This window comes from Liolophura sinensis, chromosome 11, assembly GCF_032854445.1.
Source record: "Liolophura sinensis isolate JHLJ2023 chromosome 11, CUHK_Ljap_v2, whole genome shotgun sequence".
Taxonomy (NCBI): domain Eukaryota; kingdom Metazoa; phylum Mollusca; class Polyplacophora; order Chitonida; family Chitonidae; genus Liolophura; species Liolophura sinensis.
Window position 1 is genome coordinate 6,469,628 of NC_088305.1, and position 26,105 is coordinate 6,495,732.

Below are 26,105 nucleotides of genomic sequence, written 5' to 3' on the forward strand. Positions count from 1 at the left end.
ACTGTGTTAAAATTAACAGATTATTTTTTGGACTATAGTAAAGTGAGTAAACCCAGAGTAGCGATGACACTGGGATAGTTGAATGGTCACATTCACTTAACTGGTGAAATGCAATAAAGTCAGTTTATCGCGGTTAAAGTTTTATTCCAACTGATATGTAAATGCTTAAATAGTAGCAAAATACACGTTCCCGAGTACCATGGTTTAAGCAGTATTAGGTAAAAAAAATATGCATAGATGTTAATTACAATTTATTAGACGTCTCTGATCTAGAACTATTCAAAATACTGTGTTGTCTTCAAAGAAATGAAATAGGTTCAGCTTTGCATGACAACGCGATCCGTTCAACTTTGTGTTACCTTAAATCGTTTTTTTAAGATTGACTATATAAAGATTTTCTACCTCTGTAATGCCTGTTCAACTGGACGGCTTTGTGGCATCCAGGGTACCCATAAATGCGCGAATATCCAACGTGATAAGTTTACAAACCACAAAGCGCGTTTAATCTGGTGGCCTAGGTGTCAAAATTTACTCCGACGTTCATCTATCTCAAGTACAAAGGCGCTTTCACGGAGGTGAACATCGTGTGAGCTTAAGGTGGTTTTTTATGAAAGTGGGACTTGGAAAACGTTTGGAAAATACGACTATAACACATCGAAACGGCGCCTTTTTGACAGTAATTACAAAATCTTCCTTTCATTATTTTCTGGTCGATGTAATATACACGCATATATAAATCTACTGGGTGGTCTCTGATTTCTGAACTACACAAACATATAGTATGCATGGCAAGATGCTGCTATAACACTGTTTATAGTAACTAATTTCATCAAAAATTTAAATCCATTTACACAAAATTGGGGAACATTTTTGGATCAAAGTATCTTTTTATAACATACGAAAAAGATATATCTCAAAATATTCCGGGTGTTTGAATACAGAAATCATAACATGATTTGCAATGAAATCTTTTTTGCGTGACAATCAGATTCCGAATTTATTTAAATTTTGAAGCATTTTTAAAAAATGATTCAACAAAACTGCTTTAGTATATACAGAAGAGTATATCAGCTAAAAACTTTATACACTTTTCGAAACTTAAATTTATATTTTCACATTTACATTCGTGCAGGACACGTAACATATGACGACACCAAATTAGTTTGTTAAACAAGTTAATGTAAAAATTTACATTTTGCACTGATGTGCAACTGGTATCAGTGCAAAGTGGGCACAGCTCCGTACGCCTACTTATCGCAAGGACAGTTTTAGATGCGTCGGGGGAACTGTTAGACCTATAAATTTCTCATATTTTTCTGGTGTAGTCAGTTGCCGAGGTAGTTAAGTTTACCATCTGTCCATACCAGTTTGATTGGAGTACACTTCATTGTGTAAGGGTAAATGCATATATACACGTACATGTGGAAAATGTAGCATAAATGTGAGACATTTCCTTAAAAATAAACATATCGGGAGCATATAGTTTTAGCCAGAGGTGTCTATATGTGTTTGGTAGGCGTCTACACAAATTGCATTAACATGAACAAAATGGGATCAAAATGTATATGGAACTGCCACTCACATTACAAAGAGTGGACAAGTGTGAGCGACTAGTTCACCTTGAGCACAGGTGCGTCTCAGCCGATTTGATACACTGTATAACAACGAACATATAGTAGTTAGAATCAACGGGTCTACTGTCGGTTTACTGTCATGCATTGGACTTACTTAAAAACAACGAATTTAACAGTAATAGTCTTTGTTTAGTACAGAAGTAAGATGTTCCCCATATTATTTCAAAAAATGAAGTGCATTATATTGATGATGACATACATTTCGTGATAATCTGAGCTTTATCAAATGAGTAAATACGTCATGAGTATGATCTGATGTATTCAAATCAATAATAAGAAAGTGATTCTAAGAAATAGGCAATGTTCTGCATGTGGCTGTGCCCTTCTTTTTTCGCTGTCGATCATGCAGGCTCTTGTGACGTGGCTGTCGATCATACAGGGCCTTGTGACATCTTGGCGGAGATGTCAATAGTCGAGAAGATCGGCACCTGTGAGCAGGTGTGACGCAGCTGCCGACGTTAGGCGATGTGACACGTGTCTGTTTAGCTCCTGTAAACAGCTGATCGTTCTCAAGACAAACAAACTAAACACTTCCTTTGTTCTCTTACACGCGTCGTACTCTAAATCTGGCTTTGTCGCTGAAGATACTGTGAAAACAAAGAATGACCTAATGGCAGCTTTGTTAAAACAAGCCATACAGAATTTCAAAAGAAGAACGAAACGAGAAAGTGTAGAGAAGAGGTGCTAAATGACTTTTAATGTTTCCTGCAATTAAACCACACATTTCCAGAGGGACATGTACACGCCTACTGCTTCATCAAAGCGGAAACGGAGAAGAAATACCTGTGAAAATATTATGACGGCAGGCGGCACGGATCAAAGTGTTTCGTTGACATTAACTGTTAGTAACCACAGCCTAATGACTTGATACGCGCATTCGCGGTGTCCCTGACAAAACTTTAACATGTATGCACGTGCAGAAAAGAACAAACACCAGCCAGAAGTTTCTGTCCATTGCTATAGTAGAAGATCGGTTGCGTATTTCTCGTGGTTAGTTCATACCACCAGCCATCCAAATGCTACCACAAGGAACTATCTTTTTCTATCTTTTCTAAGTTCCATCATGTAAGAAAATCGTGGTCACATGACTGAAAAATTGCTAAGTACGACGTAAAACCTCAAGCATACATATTCGTGTAAGAGTACATAGGCCGGTTGGTGACGATTCCATCAAAACGTCGTGACTGTGAGAACATCTCTCTCTGGTAACGTATACCTGATGCAATCCCAAATAGATTCACCAAAAGAGCAAACATTGAATATATAGCATACGTGTTTGCTTTTGCAGTTTACTGGATCAAACTTCATTCTAACTTGATTCGCTCCTTTTGTACAAGTATAATCCAATTGTAAATAGTGTATTGTAAACAATACACAATATCTTATAATATAACCAGCCATATGCCACTGCCACGCACTTCATTTATTAAAGACCAATCCACGCTGTGCACACCATCGTACATCTTTATTACAGTAGATAAAGCGCCGAAACACACTGCTTCGAAATGAACACAGGACATATGCCGTCATTACGTAACAGTGTTTGGTACTTGGAATTGTCAGGTAGTCACGTGACTGGCATCTTGACATCGACCATTTCACTGAAGTTGGAGACTGACTGTCAGCGTGAATACTTCACGGTGGGCTGCACACGTCTCGGATGGGTTGCTCGTCGGCCCCCACCCATGGGGAGGCTTAAGTGTCCAGACGCCGGGAAAAGGCGCTCTGTCAGTTGCAATTTCTTGAGCGATTTTCTGAGAATAGGCAAGGAAAAGTGCAAGCTAATAACATGCCATAGTGGCAGTAGTTACTTGCTCAGCGTCTCGTCCCATTGTCGGGTAGACATTGGATCAACATAAGCACAAGTGCCACATGACATAGCATAAGGCAATTTGTTTCATTTCATGAATTCAATTGAGTTTTGATGCTTTCTACATTTACGTATATATATATATATATATATATATATATATATATATATATATATATATATACATTCAATGTAGGCTAAAAGGAAATCTAAATCTTTCTACACGAATAATAAGGATATTTATGATGAGTGTTTTATGCAGATCTCTCGACAAGCCGGTGTAAAGAATCTTTTCTGCGAGATGATTTGATCTGATGACACCACAAACACGGTATTTGTTGATCCTCAGTTTCATCCACAAGCAGCAACATGCTGCACCTCCGTGAGGTGGATCTACCAGCGATCGTTGGCTATGATAATTGTAACCTTCAAGATAACTTTGTGGATCCGGGTTTATGTGACGCCTATTTTCTAAGTCGAATAAGAGAGCAAAGAGAAATAGTAACGTCCATCATTTGCATTATACATACTTATATATTGTGATAAATTTGACAGAATCGATGCTCATCGAGATACTACAAATGCGACAGATGTTTACAACAAAACAAAAAATGGCAACAGTTACTGAAGTTGTTTACGATCTTTAGCTAACACCATTCAAATTAACCACCTCAGTTAATCCCCAACAACAACCATATCCCCTTTAATGTCAGAAAACTTACATTTTAGATAATTAGTTTGGCCTCATTATGTACAAGTCTGCAAACCTATAAGTGCATATCACGGCGCCGATAGAGCTAGTAGTGCTCTACAAACTGTTGTCTTATCTGATTCGGGCTGTAATGGTGACATTTATAACGATTCCACCAACTACCGAATTACCGCAAATTAGCTAGTAGGTGTTATGCGGGTGTCAACATAAATAGTTTTCAATCAAGCCTAACATAACGTCCATGAAGAGTGTTCTAAACCTATATACGTCGTCTTTTACAATTTACTTGTAGTGCTTTGTTCCAAAAATGATTGATAAAAACTGATCTATTAGTGATCTATGTTGTCACTCAGTAAAGTATATGGCATTTCTGTTTCGTTAAGCACAATGCCTATCAGACATAGTAGTTAAAGAGGCTTTACCGCAAACTTATTTTTGCGAAAAATAAGTCCGCTCAAGTACTTTTTGCTATTATTTCAGCATTGCTCAAATAATTTCTACCATTCACAAAATATCAGCCTCGCCTGTGCACGTCTTATCGTTCAAATTAGATAATAAAATTCTTAAAATTTACAGAGTGCGAGTCGCATTTTAAAATTTTTGAACTTTAAAATCATTTTAGCGTTGTAAATAGTACAGTCACGAGCCTAATATTTACTGAAAGACAAAAATTTGGGATTTTTTTGGTAAATACAGAAGATGTCATTTGATGAGCGAATATGAATTGATTGCCAAATACCCTGGTATACCGTCTTTAAGCACATCAAAGAAAATATGCGGGATTTGGTTATTTCCGGGGCAACATTTTACCCACAGTAAAATGAGCGCTATTCGAAAATTTTGTATGACTATCCTCTACGGCAGCTCTAGCATCCCATGAAACCTTTTAGCTTTTGAAGCAACCAAATCAGACTTAATCTGAGACTAAAAATGGGAAAATGTCGGAGCTTAAATGCCAAGCGATTAACCCGTTTCCTCTGAGAGCTGCCCTCAGCACGAGCTCTTCGCAAAATTCCTTAAAAGTCTTAACTTTTCTTAAACGTTGAACTCAACACTCAACTTAAATTTGTAACCTTAACTTGTGTGGGCATATGTAGGCTTAATGTGTGGACATTTGCCAAATGTTCTCACTACGTCGTGTCGTGTCGATTTCGGCTGTCTGCCTGTTACGTGGCTTGGGTAATTAAGTAATTAATCCTGCTCAGATCCGATTGTCGCCTAAGATTTGTTTACTCGGTATCCTTCACTAACCGCCACGAAGATCAACAGAGTCCGCTACGTGGATGGTGATCTGCACGATATCCTAGCTGTTGCGTTACCAAGAATTGATACCATTCATAACTGACGGAAGAAGAAAGAAACAAAAGATGGCCAGTCAATCATAGAACTGTGCCTCTAGAGACGTTATACTTTCATTAATCCATTTTGTGAAAAAAGCCACTGAGAAAGGCAAACGATATCTGTCACACGACGTCTATCATCCCTGAATGCGATATCGATCTGGTTTATAGGTGGAAGAAACAAAAGTTTCTGGAGTGTACGATACAACGCCATTCACGCACTTGACAAAATTCCTAACTTAAAGCCACAGCTTATCGTGAGCTGAATTCGAACCTGTGACCCCATCCATTGGTCAGATATATAGCAGCAGATCGGCTGCGACCAAAACAGTTATACAGCGATTTGTCCTGCTGACTTGCCGAAAGCGACTTTTTTTATGCATTTCTCTTAAAATTCAAAATTCAAAAAATTCTTTTCAAAATTTCAATTTACACGTTTCGATTTTTGTTGTCAAAGATTTAAGCGTTTACGTGAACAGAACAAAACCCTAACTGAGGTAAGCTGAGAAGAAGCCGTATTTTCACTGTAGATTCCACATAGCTATTTCTGACTTAAATCAAAATTTGAAATACGATTTTCGAGCTTATTATTCGGCTTTAGATTAATATTAATATTTTGTCCACTGGATCAGTGTTATTTTAAGACGAATGTGTCCAAATTTCAAATTCTAGTACCAAAAACCAAGTATTTTGAAAACGTTTTAAATTTTAACTTAGGTCAGAACAGGCTTTGCGGATTCGGCCATTGGTTTTTCTATGCTCGAAGTCTTTTATAACGTAGTTGTAACAAAACGGTCTGTGAGAAGGCAACAATTCTGTGAAATTCACTGATGGTATTTCAAGACAAAATTTGCTGGTGAACACTCCAAGTCTAGAAACACAGGTAGAACGGAATGCGTTGCAGAAAAACTTTCATGTCTAACACGAGCGATTAAGACAAGATCTACACAAAGTCCGTGTAGATTCCATCAGTCACTAACGTCATCTAAACAACCATTACAAACAAAGAGCGAAGGGACTGCAAAAAAGGAGAACTCAAATGGAGGAATCGCGATTTAATCAGGCTTGTGGGAAAACACAGAATATGAAATCGAGTAGGTCTACGACGGTTGTATGGGGGGAGGAACTTTCTCTAGACCATTTTTCTTCGCAAGTCGACAGAACGCGGTGCCAGTTCGCCTGGAAGCTTGTCAGATTTACATGATTCCGTCCACTGACGGGTAATTCAATCTCCCCTTGGGTGCTAGCGCTCAGCCCACATACATATGTCATTCCGGGAGGGAGAGAGTCAGAGAGAGGGAGAGAGCCCGCTCCCTAAATCAGCTGGCTATCAGGGACGAGTTGTACCGCAGCCATGCTAAATTGTGCACAACTGTTAGAGCGCACTGTTGTACACCAACAGCGAGATTGTCACGATAGAGCATGAAGAAAACGGTTCCCGTTTCAGGACATACTATACAGTGTACACACCCTCCGCTTTTCATTTCCCATATATCAGCCAGCGCGCTCTCTTATTCTATAGTTTCATAGCTGCGCATGCTTTTTTTAAATCTAAAATACGGATCATTCAAGCCATCTGTGTGACTCGCCGCTTTCTGTGATTTTATTCCCCGATCTTCTGAAACCATCTCGTCCGAGACATTTTCGTGCTGGCCCACAGTCTATATGAACAGCGAAGGCTTATTTCTTTTCAAACTGCTGGGCTCTCTGTTAAATCCGACAGCACGCCTGGAAAACTAATTTACCGTCATACGAATGACTAGGGCGATTATAACATCGCGCGGCCACGAAAACTGTTTACATTTCTCATTAGACGTAAATAATAATATTGACACAGAAGGTCGGGCGTACGCCTGCGGTTAATAGACTATCATTTAGCCTCCACACGTCTGAATAAACTAGTAGAGTGGAAAAGCTATTAGTTGTCATGAGTTTTACTTCATCTGTCTGGAATTGATCTTTTGCTTTTTTTTTCCCCTCTTTTTTGCCACTAGACCAGCAATTCTTTTTCTGCGCCAATAAAGTTTATGCTATACAAGTCCTTGATAAGACTTTAAGCCTGTCCTTTTGGATTTTCATAATACGTGTGTCGAATATTTCGCATATACCGAATACCAAGTGGTTAACATTGCTAAAGTACAGCTTAAAATGGAAATGTTCATATGAAGGAAACATCAATCAACGGCCCATATGACAGAAAACTCAAAGCCCAAAGCTGTTTTGATGTAGTTTGTCTTTCAGCCTTTGGATTGGTAAGAGAACATGATAAAAAGCATATTTGCTGAACAAATTTTAGCAGATCGATGTTGACCAACAAACCACAGGTTATGTATATTCGGTTAAATAGAGTTAAAGTCTAGACACACAACCTGAAAACAAGTTCTTTCTAGAAATATTTTAAGGAAAGCCATTTTGCTAACAAGACCACTGAGCATGCACAGTGTTGTTTCTCCCAACGTCTTGTCTGACTAACAACATACTATATAAGGTTCATAATATATAAGATTTGTATCATGCAAACAAAAACCGAGTTTCTTATTTGTTATTTAAGGAAATATATATGTTAATATAAGACAATTTTCATTGGTACTCTCTGTCCAAATAATAATCATTGGACAAATGGGATGGAAGTAGTTGTTACTTCAGACTGCATCCTGTTAAGGGAATGGGTGCATGGAAACTAGAGAGGCCATAGTAAATGTAGTCGAGAATTGTGAACGGCATGAGTACTATTGTCCTCTCTGAATTTTGGCCACGTGAAGTGCTACTGATTAGTGAAAAAGACGGTTGTTTCAAAATCATTTTCTCATAGTTCACGTGAAGTACATAGGCTCAAGTTAGCGCGGTCCAAGCCAAATCATACACTGCCCTCTTCGTGGCCTCCATTCGCCTGGGGTTTCCGAGTCTAACGACTGAAGCAAATTGCCTATCCCATGCATGATTCCTTCCCAAACGAAGTGGGGAGGGGGTGGGGGAGCTTCGTTCAATGCACGGGAAAATTGCTCCCTGATGAGAAAATATATCGAATAGTTGCCTAAAGGCAAACGAGGGTAAAAGCAAATTCCTGATAAGTGGCGAAGTTTCGGCAGTTCAAGACGCTCTTATTGTCTGATTGGTCACGATTGGTTTACCGAAGTGCCTCCCGCCCCGAATGGAATCGTTATCATTTAAAAATAACATAACAGTTCTGAACATTGTCCCATCTTCGATTTCAGGCCGGAATAAAAACTGCGCGGACGGGAAAAAAGCATGGATCGAAACCTGAAGATGGGGGCATCCTTTCTTAGCAGCATGGATGGATAACGCATTCAATGCTTTTTATAGAGTCACGGTTTGCGTAGTTTTCACTACTGGCGTGAACGAAACAAATATTTTCCGATCTGCGACAAAACGTTCCAGAACTAACACGCGGTGGTCGGTGAGAGATTGCTTTGGTAATACGTCTCTGGTTTCTCATTTCCCGTTACACGCCGTGAAGAGGACGTTCAGGAAGGGGATCCGATCGAGAATCGATGTTCTGTACCAAACGTCCGCCGGTAAGAACAGTTACCCGCTATCGATCTCTCGGTCTGTCTCCATGACATACCGGGATCGCCAGAACAACGAGAGTCCCTCCTCACCCAACACAATCCAGACATGCCAATATACGGAACTGTTTACTTTACTCTGTATAGTGAAACCCTGACGTCGCTCTGCAAATGGAGTCAATGTAGTTTTCTTCGTCCATGCAGGTCTTGGCAGAGACCACGCAAATTTCTTTACGCTTGATTTCCCCAATGAATTCACAATTTTGTCGCATGAAAGTCAGGGACTGATTGGTATAAGCCTATAAATGTACTCAAAGACAAAATAAAATCGTGGTTGAAGATTCTTTTCTTCGAAAGTATAAAGCATTAATATTTACCATCGAAAAAAGCGACTTAATTCAACCTATTAGGAGTGTCTTTCAAAAGTGTTAACGCTGTAGGAGTGACCTTCAAACTAAGTCCAATCAGGTTTATCTTACCTCACGTGTCAAGATTCGATCACACAGCCAGTCTAAGAATGTCGTATCTCATACACCGTGGAACGGCTTCAATTATCAATGTAACGTCTTATGCATGTACTTTACCAGCCGCCCAGTTTCACCCACCGCCCGATTGCATGTACCCACCGCCCGATTAAATGTACCCACCACCCGATTGCAAGCACCCACCGCCCGATTACATGCACCCACCGCCCGATTGCATGCACACACCTCCCGATTGCATGCACCCACCGCCCGATTGCTTGCACCCACCGCCCAAAATCGCTCAATTCCACCCATTTCCAAAGTTTATCGACAGCACAATTTCACTCACAGCCTAATTCTACTCAAAATCCAATATCATTTTCCTCCGAACTCCCAACTTCACACACTTTCCAGTTTCATTTATCGCCCAACTTTATTCACAGCCCTGCATCACCCACCTTCAAACTTCCCCCACTGCCCAATATCCACCTCCAAATCTCACCTATCGCCCAGTTTCAGCCACCGCCATGTTTTACTGGCCACTCAATCTTACTCGCAGCCCAACATCACCCACCTCCAAACCTCACCAATCACCCATTTTCAGCTAACGCCTAATTTTATTAACCGCCCAATTTTACTCGCCCACCCACCTCCAAACTTGACCCATCGCTCAGCATCACCAACCGCCCGTTTCATCCACCGCCAAACCTCACACCCTACCTCTTTCCAACGACAACACTCAACTTCCAGGTTAAAATCACTCTGTACTCTATATTTTATGCTTTACACCCACTTCTAGGCATCGGTGAACTGGCCATAAAATCGCGCCAATAATAGCCCCCCCCCCCATTAAACCTTGAACCGTGAAGTCATAAATTACACGCTTTAGACGAAGTTACTTAATCGTCGTCAGCAGCTAGTCGGACGTGATAATATTACTGTCTTGCCTGTCTGCTACATTAACACATACACCTGATGGGTGTAAACCATGTCACCTGACGCAGGCTACACCCTATAAGAAAGTTTTTTCTTATCATATAAAAATTATTCCTTAGCAAGGCTACATACAATTCGTTTGATTTCTTCTATAGATCAAGGCAACCGATTGGCCCCTGGTCAACTGGGTCGCAGGCTCGATTCCAGCTCTCGCTCATTCGGTCGCAGCTTTATGCGATATCTTACTCTGGGCTTTTCCACAGGCCTGACCAACGAAGGTAACTGGTAACGCTTTCCTCCTGCAAGTAATTTGAGGCTGAGCGCTGCATACTCTGTTGTTGACTTCTGTATTGGTGAGGACGTTTTGTTGGCAAGAGAACAGACAATCTCCCTTGGACTTCACGGAAATACATGTATACACAACGTTGTAGCGCTTTACTTAGCTTATGCTGAATTCGAACTAACCAATATAGGACTCGTTGGTTAAAGGCCTGATGGTCAGGGTGAGCGAGCCGTCACGTATTGCGAGATGCAGTCTGCATGCACGCTATATGCATATGGTATATGCTTGTCTACCATATCCGAACAGTGTGTAAAGCTGATCAAAGCTGACCTTCCAGGCGAAGTAAACCGATCGACTATATCTGCAGCGCAAAGAACATCACCCGAAGCGATGTTTTGTGGTAACATACGGAGCAGTCTATAGTACTGGAAGCTGCCTAATACCTGTATAACTCCACACACAGGCTTGTATATACTTTACCACACGTCAGCTTTTTGTGTTACAATGCATGTCTGGCGTAAAATCCGTCAGGAAATCAGATTAAACCACGTATTGGAGACATGACAGATCAGTTAATATCCGAAGACCACATGACATTATACATGTGGGGCGAAATCTGCCACAAATGTGATGCCACACACGTACTCCCTGGAGTCTTCAGTTGAACGCGAAAGAGGATTTGCAACTTCCTCGTTTTATTGTTATACTGTATTGTTCTGACTGTATCCATTTATGACCTATTATTCTACAGTTTATTTAGTTATTTTGTTGTTTTGTTTATTTATTCCAAGTATGATCTGCTATGTTCGATTATCCGTTGTTAGACTAGACTGTTAGATTACTACATCTATATTTACAGTCTCTAATATGCATGTTTACACTCAATGTACACGTATGTTTACACTCGATGATGTGTATGTTTATACCCTATAACGTATATGTTCACACTTATGTGCATGTATATTAACGCTCTATGACATGTATGTTTTCAGCCTGTGACGTGCATGCGTGTTTACACTCATGACAAATGTATACTTGTATGTATGTTTACACTATATGGCATGTATGTTTACATTATATGGCATTATGTTTACACTCTATGGCGAGTATGTTTACACTTCGTGGCGTGTATGTTTACACTATATAGGGTGTATGTTTACACTTTATGTACATGAAAGTTTACACTTTATGCACATGTATGTTTACACTCATCGCATATATATAGGTACATTATGACGTGTATGTTTATAATTTATGTACATGTTCACACTATATGGCATGTATGTTTTCAGCTATGTTTACACCACCTAGCGTGTATGTCTACACTATATGGCATGTATGTTTACACTCTATGGCGTGTATATTTACACTCGATGGCGTGTATGTTTACGCCATATGGCGTATATGTTAACACTCTGTGGCGTGTATATTTACACTCGATGGCGTGTATGTTTACACTTTATGTACATAAAAGTTTACACTTTATACACATGTATGTTTATACTCATGAACACATATACACTGGCAAATGTGCATTAAATCGCTTTGAAACAGCCACAATAACATGTTCATGAGTTCCCATATACAAGCGGTTCCAGTAAAGCCTGTTGTCATATGATAAATAATTTCAGATTTCATAGTTTGATTGGTCATGCAGATCCGGACGAGCAGACAACTTATCCAATGAAATGGATGCTCTAGTATTTTTCAATCACTGACTTTACACTTTATAAAACATGCTATAACGACGGTTTTGTGAATATGGGGAATCTTTTCAATTAAGGAGAATTATTGTTTTGTGCGTTCATTATATGTCATCAACAAATGGTGTGCATTTTGCGATATCTCGCACTATTACAAGATTAAATAATAAAAATTAAAGTATTGTACAAAGCTATGGTAGTTGTTCATTTATCATAGTGAAATCAGAACGGTACACCGACGCCTTAATACAACATAAAATCGGTCTATACATCCACTGATAGAAAGACGTTCAGTTTAAATACATAGCCAGATGTCAAATGCTCAACACATTTGGCAGTGATTAAAACGGGGCGCTAGTTTTATTGTTTTTTTTTTTGTTGGAACTACACAAGCCAAATTTGGACGTGAAATTTAGAATCCAAATGCAATAACGAGGGGGTGAAAGCATTTCTGTCTCCAAAGACATACCAGACCCAAGAACGTCAGTTGCTCTCAGCGTCCAAAAGGTTCCAGCGACAGGCTTTGTCGCGAAAACTGGCGCCAGGTGACCATTAACATCACTGTTGGAAATTCGACTCATACAGATTTTCTGATATATCAGATTTCCATCGAGAAAAAAAGACATCTGTCAAAAGTTTCAAATAACATGCATTGAGCTTACCACAGCTTACATATGGCACAGGGCAGAGCAGAGTTCAATCCCCAGTTCGGGCTCACATGCCTATAGGATTTGACACTTTGACATTTTTATTCATTTGTTTATTTCATTAGGGCTTTACGCCGCACTCAAGAATATTTGACTTATACGACGACAGCCAGCATTGTGGTGGGATAAATCCGGGCCAGACCTCGTTGAGGAACCGCAAGTTGCTGGCAGAATTTACTCCGCACTACCAGAGATGAAGCCAACATGAGATGGACTTGAACTCACAGCGATCGTGTTTACTTGGCCAACACGCAACCGCACCGTCCCCCCCCCCCCCCACCTCCCCAACCACCACCCACCCACTCTGAAGCGCAGTTTTAGAATTTATCAGCGTCTGATTCAGTATAAGGGCTGGGATAGTCCAAATAATATGGGCTGTAAATCAAGGGTAGTTGTCATGTAAAGCGCCCCCAGCATGGCCTTCCAGTTAGGTAGCACTATAAATATGTCAGCACTAGAACCAGTACCCTGCATCCTTGAATGCATCATGGTGATATGACGGTAAATTTGATCAAGCTACCCTTACCCTTAATATGCACGGCGCCCCACTGTGAGGAGTATGGAAGTGTGGTCGAAAATTGTAATCGAACAAACTTAACTTGTGAGGAGTATAGAAGTGTGGACGAAAATTGTAGTCGATCAAACTTAACTTATGAGGAGTATGGAAGTGTGGCCGAAAATTGTGGTCGTTCAATGTGAACTTGTGAGGGGTATGGAAGTGTGGCCGAAAATTGTGGTCGTTCAATGTGAACTTGAGAGGAGTATGGAAGTGTGACCGAAAATTGTGGTCGTTCAATGTGAACTTAAGAGGAGTATGGAAGTGTGGCCGAAAATTGTGGTCGTTCAATGTGAACTTGTGAGGGGTATGGAAATGTGGCCGAAAATTGTGATCGATCAAACTTGAGTTGTGAGGATATCTAAGTGTGGCCGAAAAGTATAGTCGATCAAACTTTACTTGTGAGGAGTATGGCAGTGCGATCGAAAATTGCACTTGCTGAGTTCAAGGATTCACTTCAGGACAGGAGTGTGTATATTCAAGGGTGGTCGAAATTCCAGTTCTTGAAAGTTTTGACAGCAAAATGGATAACAAGAAATTTAAAAAGGGAAAGGCAAAAAAGGTTATTCAAACAAATAAAGTTTATTACACAAATATTCACTTCGCACCACACATCCCAGCCTTATACATGAAAATTATTCTAACTACTACTGGAAACACTTATCACCCACGATTACCCACAACAAAGTGTGTTGCAGACAACTTCACGTCAGCAAGAGTTTTTGCCAATTCCAATGGCCATTTGTCTGCGTGATATGTCAATAGGCTAAAGTGGGTCTCACACGAAGGGAGTTTCGGCTAACGAACCAGAGCAAGCCTTTTGCGAGCCTACTGAGACGTATATGCTCGTACGGTGTAAGAACAGCTCTCACAGTTAGTCTCACCCAGTAGCAGACGGTCGTTTCCATTCTCCAGTGGTCGCAAATGTTTTGGGTAGGGCCAAAATAATTGCGATCACTGGATCGCTAGTCAAAACTCGCTTCATACTAGCGCACAAGAAGACGGTAAAATGGTATAACCTATAGTTTACAGACCTGTCCATTAATATCATCACTTACCGGAAATTCAGATTGGTTAATATTCTTTCGTTCAGTCTGTTTGTTCTCAAAATCAAAATAAGCTCTCTACAAGAAGTCCCCGATCCGTTTGATTTGCGATGCATGGTTGATTTGTATGACGGCAGCGCCGACTGGTTGCATCGCGGGGAAATGTTTTACTCCAAGTACGAAACGAATCAAAAGGCAACTGTATAACTTCTGATTTTTGTGATCAGATGCATAACAGAAAAAGACGACACGATGATATCGTGGATGTAACTTTCAATGTATGTGATATTCAGTGGAAAATAATTAAATCCTGTAATTATGCACAGAAATGTCAGTGTCCCTCGATTTCCATATGTTTGTGGTGTCGAGTTTATTAATTAATAATTTTCAACCTCGAGTTAAGGCTTTAAGATAGTGTCCTCAAATTATAAGATGACATGCTATACATACGTGATGCATCATTTTGAGCGTTTTCGGTAAGAAAACTGGGCCTACACGAGCCTGCTTCAAACCTGGATATTTTGTGGCTTAAAATAAGTAACATGGAAAAGTCGCATTTATGCTTTTTGCAATTCTAAATTTTAGTATTCACGTGACTGTGCTATGGTGAAAGCATGACCACTGGGCGTGTGGGGGTGAGCAGAGAGAAGCAATAAAACGACAAATTTAGACACTTTATTGTCTCTCGCTGTCTGTCTGCCAAACAAAAGTCTGAGCTGTTGTCGTGGATTGTTTGTTTTCGCACTAGTTCACCTCGAGTCAGCAGCCGTGTAAAGCTGACAAACATTTTTTTTGTCCAACTTGACGTTAAATATTAAATAAAATTAGACGAGGAGAATATATGCGCTTAAGGCGTGAGAAGCGGCGTTTGTAGAAGTTGCAATATGGTGTTCTGTAAATCCTGGAAATACGTAAATCCTGGAAGTTGTCCGTAATAAAATAAAACTGTTATACATTTCGTGGTTTGAGATGAGCCGAGTGCTGTGAAGCTTACGGGAAGAGGTGTTTGGGAGTGGGGGGAGCTCATTATCATAAAATGTGTGCAGAGCGGTGTGAAAGAGCCAAGTTGATCAAGTCAGCGCCATGAGTGTGCCTAGCGGAACCAATCAGGGAGTGGGAAAGCTTATCGGACGCTATTCGGTAATGATGGTTAAGTCGTGTCGGCTAGCGGACGGCTTCCAGTGAAGCGAGGAGAGCGGCGGGTGAAGCTTAACGCGCCGTCTGCGATCAACAAGCTGCTTATAGAGGCAGTTTTACCTATATGAGCGTCCATTACCACATGCACACGGCTTGGTCTGCTTACCGTTAGCCAGGGATCGAGACGGGGCCTCAACTCCTGACATCTCTGGGATTATAGCTACACATTTAGTCAGCGCCGGGCTTCATACCCACACATGAAGTTCTTCTTGGGCGACGTGAGACTTGACCAGTTCTTTGTAAAGGAGAATAGGTGATTTCTGTGCGATTTTTGAGCGGTGACCGAGGTGCCAGCGGAGAGGGGAAGTTGACGGGTACGGAGCGAGTGAGCGTTACGGAGGGCAGATCTACGGCCAGTCAGCCATGGCTAGCCGGCTCCCCGTCCTTGGCGCTCTTCTCATCATCACAGGCATCCTTGTAACCAGCGCCGAGGCAGGTGGGTACCAGTCCTTGTACACATGGGGATCTTAACATCCAGGGGGTTGTTGTGGTGTAGGACGATTGCGTTGTATTGTGTCAAATTTAACGCTGTACATGGTTCGACAGCATAATGAAGGTGATTCATGGTTTTAATGGTGAAGAGAAGAAAATTGCAGAATTTTTTCCGTCATTCTTTATTTCTTTCTTTCACTGGTCTGTTGTTGTTTTCATCGATAACATTAGCAGTATAGAAAGGGAGAAAAAAAAACTGCCGTGTGTAACACTGAAGGGTTGTGTGTTTAGCGCTTTGTCGCTGGCCAAGTGTTGAGGTTTTTTTTTTCAGGGGGCATGTTCTTCGGTCGACTCCCCGCGGAAGAACCATTGAACTGGCGGGTCAGTATTTAACGCCAACACACACTCACCCCCGGCGCATACAATCCCGTGTCTAGTGTCGGTTATTTGCTAAAAAATCCTATTGTGTCGCGCGGAAGACGCACAAAACGATTTGCCAGCGACCAAACTAATGAAATTCTACCTTTTAACTTTGATAGACTTAAGAGCGTGCGATATTTACCCAGATTATAGACTTGATCACAACACTGGCACGGTTACAATTCCGCACGCCTTAACGTGCCCTGACTACCTCACTATATACCTCGACCAACACAATGTTTGTGTGCAGTTTTACACGCTTCCTTTTCAAACAGGCGGGAGGTGAGCTAGCTACGCCAGTGTATGTATACTTGTAGGCCTACCACGGGTTCAAGCAATAAACCTACAACCATAAAATACGCTTAGAAGACCTGCTGATTTCAAGTAAAGATAGCCGCTGAACGGGGTTTGAACTTTGACGAGTGTTTTATCAGTTAATACCCAACTCGCGACGCCTTGTATTTCCGATTTTTATGCACATAATAAACTTTAACGTTAAAAGTTAAGGCGCCGTGTAAGTTGAAGAGAGTGTGGTGGATAGAAAAGGCGAGAAAGAACGCTGTGACATTTACCGTGTTTATCTGTGCTCCAAATTGAACTTCGGTATACGTTTGTAAGCATTTTATGCCGAAAACATTCGCTCCTGGTGTATCCAAATTCAGTGTAAAATGCATAAAATGAGCATATGGAGATATTGGACAATAGAGATTCAACAGTTTTTAGCATTTTACCCCCTGAGGATTGCAGGTCGAAGAGACCGACCTTAAAGGCTTCCTGTAGTTGTGACGCAGGTGAAACGTAAGTCCATGTTGACGCGACAGGTGTTTCCGGAACTGGACATTGTTTGTTTTGGCAGATATCTACACGCACCTGTTTACGAAATGAACATAGGGCTTGCAGTGCTGAAGCCAATATTTCGTGCAGACTTTCAAATGTTCGGTGAAAATTAAATTTGGGTTCTGTGTGAATTTTGGTGAAAATACACTCACAATTGGTTGTACATCTTCAACAGTTAGGTCTTAAGGACATAGGCCTACATGTTACTCATTACATAATTTTAGCACATGATTTATCACTGGCACAGTTTCCTGTCATTCAAAAACCTTGGAGTAATATCAAATTCAGTGGGATATCCGATTTTTCATATTTATGAAGGCACTGTTCAAAGCAAATGTGTATATATTTCCTAATTCTAATGCCAATGCCTGAAAAATGCCGTAGTTTGTTTAGTATAGGCAGAATTTTCTTGTGTGTACATAAAGGCTTAATCTGCCACTTAATAATCATGAGAGCACTTGCCTAAGATATAATCTGTTAATCCAATTTTAATCTCTAATCCTTATTGTTGCCTCATGACCCTATCATTAATCCTGCCAAGTGTGGTGACAGTGAAGAGGATGATTGCCTTTAGCACCACTTCAAGTGTCCTTTGAAATGTAAACTGGCTTTTAGAAAGTCCTGGCTTGGGTGCTCTAGGGCTTTCTGTAAAACTAACAGGCAGCAAAAAAAAAAAAACAACTGTTTTGTTTGATGCGACACATTTTCAACACACAGTGAAAGTGTTGACAGCAGCAGTTTTTGGCGTAGTTTCAGAGACAATACTATGACAAGCTTAACTTTTTTCCTGGGCAAGTAATCCATTAAAGTGCGTCGTCCGCATGGAAAAAAATGTCAGGGACAAGTCCAGTTCATTGCTATTCCTAGGCAGAAAGCTTTGTTCAGACACTGTGAGCAGCCAGTTCAGGACCTGTAAGTTGCTGTGGTGTTCATGTACGTGACTTATGATTAATTAGGCAGAAGTTTACATTTCTAAATAAACTGAGGTCAAAAGAAATGACATGTGGCAGGGGATGAGGTGAAGTGACATTTTGTGAGAAATATCTAGTTGAACTGGCTATCTAGCCTACATGTAGCTCAGGTTTGGGGTTAGCAGTGTAGTGGCATGAGAAGTACATTCAGGCTGTGTTATTAAATTTAACATGTTCTTACCCCTTCTATTGCATGTGCCCCTAGAAAATGCTAAACTTTAGATGAAATATACAGTAATATAAACAACATTACTCCATTAGGAAGGTCATTATTAAAGTGTCTCAGAGATGTGGGGATTGAAAATGACTTTTACAAGATGCTACTTTCATTGTAAAAATCAAATTAATTGAATGTACTCATAAATTAAATTACGCAGTATTTAATTTTCTTACTGTTATATGGATGAAAGACTGTTAATTGTTGAATAGAGGTGAAGTTTAGTGCTCATAGATTTTGAAGAAAAGGCAGTGTCATTTGTTTATCATGTTAATTTTGTCACAAAAACACCTTTTCTTTATTTAAAAATGTGTGAAGTCTGTAGAATAAATTGAAATATTATGGAGAAAAATTTTAGCTACCTGGTTATATATATATATATATATATATATATATATATATATATATATATGTATATGAGAATGAGAGCAGTCACATGATTCTGCTTGCGGTAAAATGTCAATCTACAGTAAGATGTCAATCTACAGATGGTTTGCTACTGTTCATGGATAGGAAAGATGTTAGATACTTTGTAATTTTCAAAGACTGCATGTAGCTGCATTTTGCTATATTTATGACAGCTATGTTTCAGAACTTAGCTAAATACATAACCTGAAGTGGCAAAACTTTATGCTTGTCTAGTTGACATCTGCGGCACTAATTCAATTGTTGGTATGTGGGGCAGATTGTGGGGAGTTCACTCTGAGTACACAAAGTCAAGGTGAAGTATAAATTTGATATTTATATTACATCTTGATACATAAAATAGGTGGCTGCCATTTTTGTTAAAGTTACATTACTGCTATATTTCCATGGATAATAGAGAGGCTGGCTCCTTTGTACATACATTTTAATTTCATGAAGAGAGATTTATTTTTGCATTAAATATGTTTGTAATTTTCAGAGATCTTTTGTTTCACCTCTGGATTGACAGATCTGTTTTAAATTAGCCAAAAGCTTTGGAGCAGATCTTCTTAAAGTTTGTTTGTGTGACTTGATTACTAATGATACAGTTGTGTCACTTGCATACAATGGCAGGTAATTAGCCTTAATGATGGGAGTTTTGTGGCAAGTCTAAAATAAAAACCTACTGTAGAAAAACAGTGCATCGGAGTGAGAATTAGCTTTATTAGAATTCTGAAATGACCTCTGTTTGAAGGCGAGGCTTGCTGAGATACGATTCGTGTTCCCAGCTGAAATTGCTGAACAATTTGCTCAAATTTTACCTCACTCTGTGCCCCTTTGTTTACATATTGTGCACCAATTGTGCCATTTCTCAGCATCATCATTGCAAAATATATTTCATCTTTAGGAAAATTCAATTAGTCATGAAAAAAAAATAAATAAATAGAAATGTAGATCATATTACAGCTAGCTGAGGAATGGTGATGTACCAACTTTTGCCTGCCCTTTCATTTCTAAGCTATGGTACTATGCATGTATGTATAAGTTCAGAAGAGGAAAAAATAATCACAAAAACAAAGTAGACGGTTAAAAATGTAGATAAACCTAACTTTAAGGTGTGCAAAGTTGTGAGTACTCTGTCCTTTCTGACAGCATTAGGTGTGTTCTTAAGACCCAAGTCCGGGTTAGCGGCTCAGAGCTTTTGTGCAGCCGGATGCCTCACGCTTGACTGAGCAGAGATCTTGAAGCCTATTGTGTGAAGGAACATTAGGCGAAGAGTATATTGGTTTTCCGCTTGAATGGGCTAGCGGGTTTTGTCCGACTCTACTCATGGAGCTAACCAAGGGTTATCTGGAGTGTATGAAGCTACAAGGCCTGTTTTAACAGAGAAAAAGGGCAACATAAAAGGTGCAAAAGATCGAGTGGTTTAAGAGGTACTCGTGCCTTGTGTTACACAGGCTAATATTGTTATTGCTTAAGCTTTACTGTCTGTACGGGACACAGCAAACAAATTGGCACACAGTTCATCTGACAGTACATAGGCCACATCATGGCATGCAACTGGCAAGGCGTATTCACGGCAAGGGTTATATTTATGGTTTAGAAGTTGTCACTCATTCCAGCATATGACTGTGGTGTTTCACTGGTTAGTAGTCACCCCCAAAATTAAGCCATGCACATAATCTGATCTCTTTTTTTATTTTATTTATGCTATCAGATTTGGACAAAAGCATACATATTACACAAACAAGTTTTTCTTTAACATTGCTTCTCTAGAAAGACCCATTAACTTGATCATTTGTTTTCTCCAGCAAAAAGCTTCCCCTGTAAATGAGTTCCGTGAATATTATTTTATTTATTTATTTGATTGGTGTTTTACATCGTACTCGAGAATATTTCACTTATACGACGGCGGCCAGCATTATGGTGGGACGAACCCAGGCAGAGCCTGGAGGAAACCCACATCCATTGGCAGGTTGCTGCAGACCGTTCCACGTAGGGCCAGAGGAAGCATGAGCTGGACTTGAACTCACAGCGATTGCATTGGTGAGAGGCTCCTGGGTCATCATGCTGCGATAGTGCGCTAACCAACTGAGCCAAGGAGGCCCCCTCCTGAATATTAATCTTCCGTAATAATTGCATATTATCGATTTATGACATTACTTTCCCCCCAGAAACTAAAAAAAACACCCATAAAACAAAAGGGTTGGCAAGTTTTACGTCTACATTATTTGTGAAAACTGGTTCCACATCCTGGCTGTACTGGGAGAACATGGTATTTTTATTGGGAAGTAGCATGTAGGTTTGTAGGCTGTTACAGTGGCTGCTGTTCATTCATTCTGTATTTCTGTATAAAACCATGAATTACAAAGGCCACTCATAAATAAATATATGAGTCGGGGTTAATTTTTTAATCATGAAGTATTTATATTTTTAGTGTGATGGATCAAAGTGTACTGACCTTGTGACCCAGGGTTTTTTTTATAGTGTATTAGCTAATCAGTCTATTTCCCAAAACCCAGCCATCTTAATAAGATGTTCTTTTCATATAGCTCTCTCAGGAATTGTATAGCTGGAGAAGGGTCTGGGTTCTGAACCGGTAAGGGTCAGATTCCCTCTCAAACCTCACTGTTTCTATAGAGGCCCGCACAGTCTTTTTTGGGGGTTGTATTCAAGGGGCTGTTATCAGTAAATCCCATCTAAAGTTAGAGGGTAAAAGAGTCCAGGCCTAGTGCCTCTGTTTACAGCTGAATGAGAACTGTCAGCAGTAAAAATGTGGTTCCTTACAGGCTCCTTGATATAGCCATGGTTCTGAAGCCGGAAGTGACAGCTTATAGAGTAGAGAATAGCCCCCACAGAAATCTCAGCAGTTCAGGTACACAAAGATTTCAGTCAATTTTACATTACCTGAAACTATCATAGATGATCAGTTAGATAAGGAATCTGACTCAGAAGGCAAAGAGAAAAGGCCTGAGCAGACAGCCCTGCAGTACGCCTTGGAGAGACGGGGAACCCAATCATGCTTATACAGCCACAGGGCTGGGACCTTTACTACTGGTGTTACTCAGCTCTTTGTCGTGTCGGAACGAATTTGCCATGCTGCAGTGCACATTGAAATAACAGGCAAAATTCCATGGTTTAGTAGTGTACCACATATCTACACGGGTCTTAAATACACATTAGGTCTCATCTGTCTCGTAAGTTATGTGTGCTTGTGTCTGTAAGGTACATGTGGAGAATTTTGAAATTTCAACATGAGCTATGAAAGTGACATTCTCATTACAGATACAAGTAATAAGTTGTAAATGTCATGAGAAGTCTGAAGAAAAATTTGCAATCAGAGTTCAGCTCTGCCATATTGCAAATACTGCGTGCGATTGTTGAGGTTACACTTTATTTGTGATAAATTTTCTTTGATAAGTGTAGAGTTTATTAAATTATCCTACTTATATTGAAGCTCAATTTTATTACATTTTAGATATAATTTTTTAAATTACTTATTTCATTATTTTGAAGAACACTGACTTAGGGAATGTCTTTATGACATATGGGTTAGATTGGGTACACATTTTTGTTTAAGTTCATTTCATTTTCTAGTGTAGAAAGTTGACAAATGATTGCAATTGGAGGTACATATACCTTGTGGATGCATAACTAAAGAAGCTAAGATTACAGACTTTTACAGTTCATACATGCTTTAAAAAATAAATCTTTATGTTAAAAGTAATTAAAAGTAGCATTTCAAAGTACTGCCCTTCAACATAAGCTCTGTGAGAAGATTGGTCCCCAGCGTAGTGTATATGTATAAAGAATTGCATAAATCATGTTCAATCCAATGTATGTTAAAGTGTGGCCTGGCAGGGGTGTATGGGACAAACCTGTGGTGTAATTCTCTCTGGGTAGGGGAGATGTGATGACATTTTATCAGAGGTGTGGAGTTTCTTAGGGATGCCGGTAAAAAGCAGAAAGCCAGTGGTTAATGTATAGGGTCTGCTCTTCCAGGCTTGTCAGAACTTCAGAGATAAAGGCTATAATTACCATATGCTCTGGTGAATTCTGCTACTCATTAAATATATATATATACTCCATAGACAGCTTTTTTAAAACCCTGAGCAAAACCAATCAGTTGTCTTCACTTTTTGGTTTATTTGCTTATATGTATGTAAGGAGTGAAAAATTGTGATGAATATTCAAGGCCGGGACAAAAGTTTCCAAAGGCAAAACCTAGTGATGAAAGATCTGTACTTACCAAATTAATATGTTAGTTAACAAATGCATATGTTAGCTTTGTTACTTTTTTTACTGAATTTCTAACCACTTAGCTACATTTTTGCATAAGATTGAAAAGTAAGTTCTACACTTGTTTTCTTTTCTTGGAGCCTGCTGTAATCCTTAATTTTGAAGAAAACATTTTTAAAATAAGCCCTTTGTGAAAAATTGTGTTTACCTTAAATAAAAGACAGTCTTTACAAATTATAATACTAATATATGTTATAAGTGGTATTATAAATAAAAAAAATGCAGGTAATTCTCATATAAATGTTTTAACTTAATGTTTATCATAACTCTTTTACATACATTTCATAGGGAATGTTTGTTTTAACACCTGTTCAGTTTGTGTTATTGGCATGTTTTTAGTACCAAAATGGTATGGACAGTTTTTGAAGACTGTGTGGCTATTAGAAGTTATTCACATTTTATCACAGGGTAGAAAGGCTGTAGCTTGGCAACTTCAAAATGTCTAATTGATTTTTAAGAATCTGTTTTGATCTAAAGTAGTCTCCTTCGGAGTCCTTCCTGACCTCAGCAAGGGAGTACTTGTCAAAAGAAAAATGTGCTGAAGATAAACTTATTGTATCGCCAAACCTAATTTATTCTTAACTTTGAGTTTAACAGTGTGGAGACGACTTCTGTTAAAAAGTATTTCAATAGGTTTTTATGCAGGAAGCGAAAAATGATTCTCAAACAAAACCTTTAATGTTCAATCCATTAGGATCTGTTGGTAGGTCAGTATGGAGCAGGACAAGTAGAGGTTAGCTAACATTGGTTTATGGTTCTTTAATCTTCACAGGATATAAAAATGACAAACCGTTTGATGTCATGTGGCAAACACTTCAGTGATCAAAAGGCTATTTAGGCAGCTAGATCACTTTTAAAATGAGTTACTGTGTACTCCAGGCATACAAATAAACTCTCAGAAATGTAAACTGAAGAATGTTCATTTTATATACATGTACATTTATACATATGTATGTTTCACATTTCCATGGAGCAAAAAAAAAAAAATAACACACGCATGTCAACCTGCCCATAATTGAGTCCATATTAATATGTTATTTCTGTTTTGGTTATCATACCACTCAGCTTTCTGTCAACTGAAATGCTGATTTGTCCTGTAGCCATTGCTAACTGTACAATGCCTAAACCAACATGGAGTTGGCTAGAGGATAGCTGCTTTTCAGCTGTACCCCGTGGAATTTGGCCTGACATGCTGGGAACATGTGGTTGTGAACAATGAAATGAACACCATGGCTGACAAGACAATATAAAGCACACCTGCTCTCCATATCTGCCAAATGACTGGCGCTGAAGTTAGCCCCAAAATAGAGTGATTTTGTCCCTCCGAGTCTAGACGACATTCGTCAAGCTGTGAAATGTAGTATGGTAGCAGATCTGTAACTGTCTACTTTTCACCGACACTGGCGCCACAGAAGTCTTTTTTCCACCTTCATTTCGTGCGTTTTGTCACATAAGCTGTTTTCATACATAACACTTGTGAAGCAGATTGTCTTCCTGCCAACTCAAATGATCTTGCATTGTTCTCGTCTGTTTTTATTTTTTGTTTTCTCTGAAACAATAAGTTTTAGTAAAACTTTTAGGATATTGTCTTTTGACTTTTTGGAAAAATTGTGGTAGCTACATAAGTGTAGGCAAATTAGTGACAACTGAATTAATCATTGAGGTCTATTTTGAACAATTCTGATATCTAACATTTAATTGAACTCAGATTTATTTTCCATGAGTGATAAAAGACTGGTATTTAACCTCTATACCTCAGTGCATCATCTTCAATTCATGAAGATTTTTTCTTCTTAATTTTTGACATATCAAATGTGTCTATTTTCTTTTTTGATTAATGACAGGTACCTGTTATTATAAAACGTAAAGAATGATCTGATTTCTGTTATTAGTACTGTTCAGATTTATCTTTCTGGCCTTGCACATGTGCATGCTTCAGTGAAGTTAATTTTAATATATATATATATTTATTTCCAGAAGAGATGTTGTAAAGTAGTGGAGTTGTATGTCAGATTTTTCTATGTGAGGTTTTTCTGAAATGAAAACGTATTTTTCTGTATGTAAGTAGTATGTGGTACAAGTTGATATATATTTCATTTCATTAACCATTATGAAATGCAACCTAGAAGCACACCTTGTTCATTACTGTTGATTGCATTTAGTGGCTTCTGTCATTGCAGAGGTAATTAACATGCTCATTAATTAACTCACATGCTCTCTGACTGGTGTCTAGACAGGGAAACTGACATTGCGTCAACAGGTATGAAAGTGTGTCCCTTTGAACTAAATCTCTTTGTTCTCAAGAAATGAACAACTGAATCCACACCAACTGGAATACACTTTTCAGTGCTCTATGTCTGTTATTTTGAAATACTTCATTATTTTCTCTTGTGATTTGAGACGTTTGTATTCAGAAGAGAAAAAGTTTTCTTAAATGAACCCCAAGAGTTTTTCCTTATTTAAATACCTGTATGCATTTCTTGTCATGTGTCTTTTACAGCTTGTCACATTTTGTGAAAATCCAGTCATTTAAGATTTTTCAGTAACAGTTCTGTTATGTAGGAGGAATTTATTGGGCACAAGTGTCATGGTGTGAATTGTGATAGCCA

At 39.2% G+C, this 26,105-nt stretch overlaps 1 protein-coding gene across 1 annotated transcript in view; it reads left to right on the top strand.

Annotated features, from left to right (window-relative positions):
• The first annotated feature begins 15,949 nt into the window (after positions 1 to 15,949).
• LOC135477627 (uncharacterized) overlaps positions 15,950 to 26,105 on the top strand; it is a 38,525-nt gene continuing 28,369 nt past the window's right edge. Inside the window, exon 1 of the mRNA XM_064757793.1 lies at positions 15,950 to 16,351. Coding sequence (XP_064613863.1) covers positions 16,279 to 16,351 — 73 coding nt within the window. The 5' untranslated portion in view covers positions 15,950 to 16,278. The remainder of the gene's footprint in view (positions 16,352 to 26,105) is intronic.